At 42.5% G+C, this 6,854-nt stretch overlaps 2 protein-coding genes across 2 annotated transcripts; both read left to right on the top strand.

Moving 5' to 3' along the window:
• The first annotated feature begins 474 nt into the window (after positions 1-474).
• Positions 475-3,627, top strand: LOC101782214. Its single transcript, XM_004975296.3, has 4 exons — positions 475-636; positions 743-856; positions 1,651-1,755; positions 3,001-3,627. The coding sequence occupies exons 1-4, from the start codon at positions 531-533 to the stop codon at positions 3,255-3,257; spliced, it is 582 nt and encodes a 193-aa protein (XP_004975353.1). The 5' UTR covers positions 475-530; the 3' UTR covers positions 3,258-3,627.
• A 298-nt stretch (positions 3,628-3,925) lies between these two features.
• On the top strand, positions 3,926-6,010 carry LOC101781008 (60S ribosomal protein L35-2). The gene is made up of 4 exons (XM_004975295.3): positions 3,926-4,054; positions 4,142-4,277; positions 4,384-4,540; positions 5,741-6,010. The coding sequence occupies exons 1-4, from the start codon at positions 4,051-4,053 to the stop codon at positions 5,813-5,815; spliced, it is 372 nt and encodes a 123-aa protein (XP_004975352.1). The 5' UTR covers positions 3,926-4,050; the 3' UTR covers positions 5,816-6,010.
• Positions 6,011-6,854: the final 844 nt, after the last annotated feature.

Here is a 6,854-nt window from a genome sequence, read left to right as displayed (position 1 = left end):
ATATCTCCATTTTTGTTCTTGTTGCTACCCCTCTAGGACCATAGAGAAAAGTTCAAAAATAGATCAAGTCACCAAACACATGAGAGGTTTAGATTTTCAGTTGTAAGTTTGGAGTTTCGTATATTCGTTTTTTTTTTCACATTTTAAGTTGAATGCTTTAAAATTTACTTGAAACATTAACAATTTAATCTAACATTGAATATTTTTTAGATAAATAGAATGTTTAGTTGAAACATCGACAACTTCCAAACGTGAGGGAACTTTTATGTTTAGTTTTCTAGAGGAATTTTTTGGTTTTAAGTTTGACGCCTCGATCTGTTGTGTGCTGTGCGAACTGCGAAGTGTCACCATGTGGCCGACAGGCCTCCTTGCCCAAGCCCATGAGGCATGAGCCCATCACAGATCAACGGGCCGAATCACGCAAGCAGCAGGCTCTCGCCGAAACTACCAAAGTCGTGGAGCCCAAATCAGCTTCGCTAAGCTGTTCTCAGTCACTGCGAGGCACGTCCGCCGGCGCCGCCATCACGGGAATGGCTGCTTCCGCCGGTGAAGCTGCCGGCGCAACGACCCCGGAGGCGCCCTCACCGTTCTCTGACGACTGGAAGGAGCGGATCATATTCCCTGCCGCCGGCGCCAGTGAGCCGTCCCTCGTCGCAACCCTCTTTTACGTTTCTTGGAGCTGGTCCTAGCCTGGGCAGGCGTTCCTGATCCGTCGCGTCTTGTCGATTTGGTTGCTGTGCAGGCGTGGTTGGAGCCGCGTTCGGGCTGCTGTCGCGGCACCGGGCACGCCTTGGCGCCGCCCGTGCCGCTGTCACCTACGCCGCTAACCTTGCCATCGTCGCCGGGTGCTACGGAGGTGAGGTCTCTGTTCTTGCAAAGTTTGCGACTTATACCGAATCTACTTTGTTGTTTTTTCGGTTATGGTGTGAATAAAGATAAGTTGTTTGTCATTGTAATCTAGTCAGTGGATGCTTGTAGTAGAATTTCTTCACAAACTTGATGCTTCCTTGTGTGGGAGGGGATAACTGGGGAAAATTTTCACTTGTACTTCAACATCCCTTGAAGAAGTTGGGGCAGCTATGGTTAAGACAGAACTGAAGACGTTCACTGACATTTACAAATCCTGCGGGCTGCTGGATGTTAGTTGTGGGGACTTTGGCAGATCTAGATTAGTGTAAGTTGACTGCTGTGCATCTGCTCAAAATGACAGAAGGGGATAGCTGGTAACATGTTAAATCTATGAGGTACCTATAGTTTTTTATGTTCTACATAATGGTTTATGGTTTGGCTTACACAGGCTTACCTCAGGCTACGTTTTATGTACGGCATCCAGTCTTGTCACAGGAACAACCTTTCATCTATTAGTATTTCTTGTCATCACAGGGGAGTTAAGCATGTCTGTCTTGTTGATGAAGAGTGTTAAAGCCGAAAACAAAGGAACAAGAGATTTAACTTTTAAGACGTAGATGCTTTTATATTGTGGGTTCAAATTTCAGGAAAAGGAAGTGAACATGTAGCTAACAGCGAATCCACTTTTGAAATGTTGTTATCTAATACGAAGTGATCAAGATAATAGAGCATTTTGCAGTTGCATTTTCGTGTGTAGATATGACATGTTTCAGTAAAACATATATTATTGTTGCCTTCCAGGGGCACGTGAACTCGCAAGAGATGCTCGAGCCACAAGACCTGATGATCCCATGAATTCTGTTGTTGGTGGGCTAGCAAGTGGAGCTGTTCTTGGTCGAATACAAGGTTGGTTACTACATCAAATACCATCCTTCATACTTGAAAAGTTTGCCAGGCCTAGTTTTACAGTGAGAAGTATTTATATTATTGCTCAGTTAACTTGCACTGCTACGAGGTTTGGTTGGATAGTGGGACCAAACTTTACAATCTAAACCACATGTCATTGTTGTCAAGATCATGGTCAGGTTTTTTATTCAAGTGTAGCCAAACAATATTTAAAGCTTAACTGTGCATATTTCGGGAATAACCAAAACAAACTTCTAGCATTAGATTCTCTAGTCTGAGGAAGGTTGTAGAAATAGAAGTATTCTCAGAAATCATATCAATCATCATGGGCATGTGTACATATATCTCAATGTGGGGTGCGTCTGTACTGTTAAGGCTAATATTACCAAATTTTAAGTATCTTCAAATGCTCAACAAGATGCATATTTTCCAAGTATCTAGTTTACATCTACTTCTTGGTCATCAATTAATTACCTTGTGGGTTAGGAGGCAACAGGCAGCCACCACTAATCCTGATAACTTTCAATAATTTCATATGGAGATATCTTAACCATAGCTTACAGACTGTGAGATACCAGTAAGTAGGCGGTATATGCTGCATGCAGGTCATAGTGGATCTCAGGTTTTAAATTGATTTATCATGTTTAGGCTTTCAAATACTAAATATATGTAGGTACGGTTTGGTAGGGATTGGCTTCGACTTGAGACCACAGTAATTTTTCTGTTGAATTCCAATCAAGTGTGGACTCCCTGGTTTTCAGTTAAATATTAGTCTATGACAATAATGCTGTTGTAGTGGTTCATCTTTTTTAGTCAGTGTGAATGTGCGTACTTTAAATTAGTTACTTGTTAGCATCCTTGTTCTGAGCTTGCTAAATTTAATCCCTCAACTTTTTAGCAATCATTTTAGCAACTTCCACGTTTTTATCTGTATTCTGGAAATTAAAGTGTTGCAACATTTTAGCAATCCTAATATTTTTCTGTGTCAGATGATTGGGGCTCTATTGAAACTTGTCTATGTGCTTGGAAGTGTGGCAATTTTAGAAGTTTCTTTGTCTTCCCAGTTTTAGGTTTTGAATGTTCCACCAGAGAAAATGGAAAGTGTGCTTTTGAATTGATGTTTGAGAAATACACTGGCTCATTTGAATATCATTTTCTAACTGTGATCCCACACTGTATGTCGATATGAATTACTGAACATGACTAATTGGTCATTTACACTTTTTGGACCTCCTGTGGCTGCAGGCGGACACTTTGGAGCAGTGAAATATGCAGTCACCTTTGCAGCTGCTGGTACCGCAATGGACTATGCTGCGTTGAAGCTGGCCCCTGAATGGCATGCCTGGAAAGAACAGCTCTCTGAAAAGAAAGACTGGTTTACACTACCCGAGTGGTCTCCGATCCAAGTGTTAGATGAGGAAGCTTTGGCTAAGAAAAAAGCTCGAGAGGAGAAGTTGTTTGCCCAGCGAGCACTCGGTAAACTTGACAAGGAGGATTCCTAGCTACACCGTATTTTGGAGAACTGCATACAGACAGAAATATGATGAATTTTAGGTGCTTATCTGTTTGTCTCCCAAACCATAGTGTTAGAAAACACTGAGATTTTTTTTTAACTTTTCCTGTACTTTTGGGGAATGCCCATGGAAAAGCAAACCTAGCTGGTGCACTTCCAGGTTTTGACGGCCAGAAACATCGCTACAAATAGCTTGTACTTCGTTATGCAGCTTCCACCTTTTTCTTTGTGAGTGGATTTGCACTTCGTTTTGGAAGTTGATGTTTGGATCTGGGATCAGAATATGCGTTGTAACAACTTTTTCTTATATTTTTTTCAGTACAAATGTTATGGCATATGTTAATCCTTAGAACGTGGCATTTACGGATTTTCATCTTCAGACTCTAATAAGCTTGTAATCTCGTGAAATTTAAAATGATCACTGGAACAGGGAAATGCGAAAGGTTTGTTAGCCTGTGCTGATTAATCCTTTCAAAAGATAATCCTGGTTGATTAATCGGCTTCACATTTTTTGTCCATTATATGTCACGGCACAAATCAGTTTATCGAGCAAAAGAAATATTCGGAAATATTTTTTATGTCCAGGCCTTGCATATCATTAACGGCCCATTTATCTCAGCCCAAGAGCCCACAACAGGTCTAGGGTTTCCTCGCCCTCACGGGGTTTTAGCGCCCACGTATATAAGCCACAAGCCGCCGCCTCCCTCCCTGCTTCGCCCTCCATTTTCCATCCCCTCACACGCCGCCGCCGCCGCCGCAGGAAGCCCGGCCCGCGACTCGCCATGGGTAAGCCCCCCTTTCACGACTCTCGCCGCCGCCTTTCCTGCTCGCGTGTTCCCTGCCGGATCTAACCTTTCGTTGTGCCTATGGCAGCCCGGATCAAGGTGCACGAGCTGCGGGGGAGGAACAAGGCGGAGCTGCAGGGGCAGCTCAAGGAGCTCAAGTCGGAGCTTTCCCTCCTCCGCGTCGCCAAGGTCACCGGCGGCGCCCCCAACAAGCTCTCCAAGATGTGCGTGCTTGATTGCTCTCTTGCCCTCCTTCCTCTTCTGTTTTCCTTTCTCCCCGTGTTCGCGGCAAACTGAAACTGAGAGTCGTGGATCTGTGGCTTCTTGCAGCAAGGTGGTGCGGACCTCCATCGCGCGTGTGCTCACCGTGATCTCGCAGAAGCAGAAGGCGGCGCTTCGGGAGGCGTACAAGAAGAAGAAGCTGCTCCCCCTCGACCTCCGCCCCAAGAAGACCCGTGCCATCCGCAGGCGCCTCACCAAGCACCAGGTACATACCGTGCCCACATCTCCTTCCCGCATCTCTTGCACGTATTACTTTGTTTCCTTGTTGAAACCTCGATCTGGATATGTTGATGTTTGTTGTTTCGTGGAATCGTTGAATGGTGCAAATGTCAGTCAAAACAGACATCCCTGTTTAAAGATTGAATGGACACATGTATTAAGATTGGATGACTTTATGTTGATGCAAATATTGTATCAATTTGGTGTTTCGTCTGTATGAAGATTGGATGGTAGTTAAAGTGACATGAAAAAATGTATGTATGGTGTATTTGCTAGTTATTTCCCAGTGATTTGGTTCACCAGTTGTTCAAGCTGTCTACAAATTGACTTTGTGGTTAGGGTTGTAACATATTTTTGGAAGATGTTTTTGTTTCTGTTTGTCTTGTTCTAGCACTGCTGTGTTAATGTGCTTAATTGTGTGATTGGTGAAATGCTGAGGATGAATACTAGGTAGCTTGAATATTTGCTTGGTTTGAACTAAATGCAATCTAACATACAAGCTTTAACACCATTCTAAATAAGAATGTTGGCCTGGCAGTGAAGGGCAAATAGTATTAATTGAAGTCTAGCATTACTGCCAGAAGGATATTGGATTGTGGCTAAGGGTTTGATCAAACTGAGGCTGCTTGTTTGGGTATTCAACATAAATTCCTTTTCCTAGTGAACCAATAATCTTGAGGACCATTTTCTTTTCTTATTCCTATGGTTGGATATTGTCATGGTAGGTCCTAGTGATTTTATGCTTTGCACGTTATGGCATGTGCTAAGCTCCTCAGGGCAGTTGTTTGAACTGCCTCAGGTTGCTAATATGTGCTGTTCCATCAAGGTTTTTCCAACTACGTCCAGTACAGTCCTCTGGTGAGGAACATCAAATATTCCTGACTAGATGGAGTATGTTTCACTTAGTGGTTGTCATTCCTTTCGCCATTGGTGCTGAGAAAATCTTGAATTCTTGAAGCGATCCTTTGTTTGTAAATACTAGTCATCATGGCATGTTGTACGCCTATTTTAAGTTGATTATTATTCTGTGGGCTTACATACCTGTGCTTGTCACTATGTATTGTTATAATGGTTGACTGAATTAGCTAATTGGTTGATTAGATATTCATTTGCTTTGTAGTGTAATGGAGAGCCTCACTTGCATAGATCTTTCAGTTTGTTGACTTGCTTTGCTCTTATTCTGCAGCTCTCTTTGAAGACTGAGAGGGAGAAGAAGCGCGAGAAGTACTTCCCCATGAGGAAGTATGCTATCAAGGCCTAGATTAGTGAAAATGAACATGTTTTACCCTTAAGTTTTGCTCAGAAGTTACCAGGATTTGATGTATCGCACACCTATTGTCATCCAAGTACAATGAGCGTGATGAAAATGTGTACTCTTTGCTTCTTGAAATCTGCTGGCCATGTTTTGCAACACTTGATCCTCCAATCCGCTTGATAGTTGAATTAGTGTTTTCATGATCGGACCTGTTTGGTTCCCTTGCTCGTTTGACTTAACCTTGCATCTGGGCTGTGATGTCGTTTTGGTCTAACCTTTGCATGTGGGCAAAGTTATGCTTGTAGTGACCGTTTGAAGCGTGATTAGAGATTTGGCTTTGTGACGGGTCCCAAATGAACTCTTGCTAGTATGACATGCGCTGGTTTTGTTCTGCAGCTTTTCTTCAGATCCTGGGCTCATCTTGTTAGCTAGATGACGGATAATCTGAGTTTTTGGTGTGTTTGGTTCGTGGAACGGACAGTGCAAAAACTCAACCTTATGTCATCGTCTCCGCCTCGCCGCTTGCAGCTCGCATCCGCGTCGATCCACCCTTCTTCCCGTTCCTAAAAACAAGATTGTCCTGTCCTATCATATCTTTTCTCTAATTAAACACATCTCAGTGCAAAAATCTATTAATCGCCTACTAGAGGGTAATCAAACACATCTGAGTGCAAAAATCCATTGATGACCTACTGGAGGGAGGGTTGGTAAACGGATGAAAATTATAGGATATATGTCATATGTGCATTATTCATCATGGCTTACGATACAAATTTCTCACATCTAAAACCCACTCCATGTAAAGGACATGAATTCTCTCTTAAATTTCCACTCTTAATTCTATCGAAAACCCAAAGAGATGTGACTAACAAATCAAACTTCCAAACCCCCACTCTTAATTTCTATCTAAAAGCCAAAAATGAATGGGTAAAATTTTCAATTTCTAAACCTCCCCCTTGGAACAAAGGTCATGAATTCCATTTTTTAATGCTATCTTCTTATCAAAACGATTGAAATTTTATATTTACATCGGTCAGTGTTGATA

This window comes from Setaria italica, chromosome VII, assembly GCF_000263155.2.
Source record: "Setaria italica strain Yugu1 chromosome VII, Setaria_italica_v2.0, whole genome shotgun sequence".
Lineage (NCBI taxonomy): Eukaryota > Viridiplantae > Streptophyta > Magnoliopsida > Poales > Poaceae > Setaria > Setaria italica.
The sequence above is the reverse complement of the archived record's forward strand: the minus strand, read 5'-3'. Positions and strand labels throughout refer to the sequence as shown.

Coding starts and splice junctions, on each gene's coding strand:
- LOC101782214 (XM_004975296.3), top strand. CDS start 531: ATGGCTGCTTCCGCCGGTGAAGCTGCCGGCGCAACGACCCCGGAGGCG. Junction 857..1,650: donor CGTCGCCGGGTGCTACGGAG/GTGAGGTCTCTG, acceptor GTTGCCTTCCAG/GGGCACGTGAACTCGCAAGA. Junction 1,756..3,000: donor TGTTCTTGGTCGAATACAAG/GTTGGTTACTAC, acceptor CTGTGGCTGCAG/GCGGACACTTTGGAGCAGTG.
- LOC101781008 (XM_004975295.3), top strand. Junction 4,278..4,383: donor CCCAACAAGCTCTCCAAGAT/GTGCGTGCTTGA, acceptor GGCTTCTTGCAG/CAAGGTGGTGCGGACCTCCA. Junction 4,541..5,740: donor GGCGCCTCACCAAGCACCAG/GTACATACCGTG, acceptor CTTATTCTGCAG/CTCTCTTTGAAGACTGAGAG.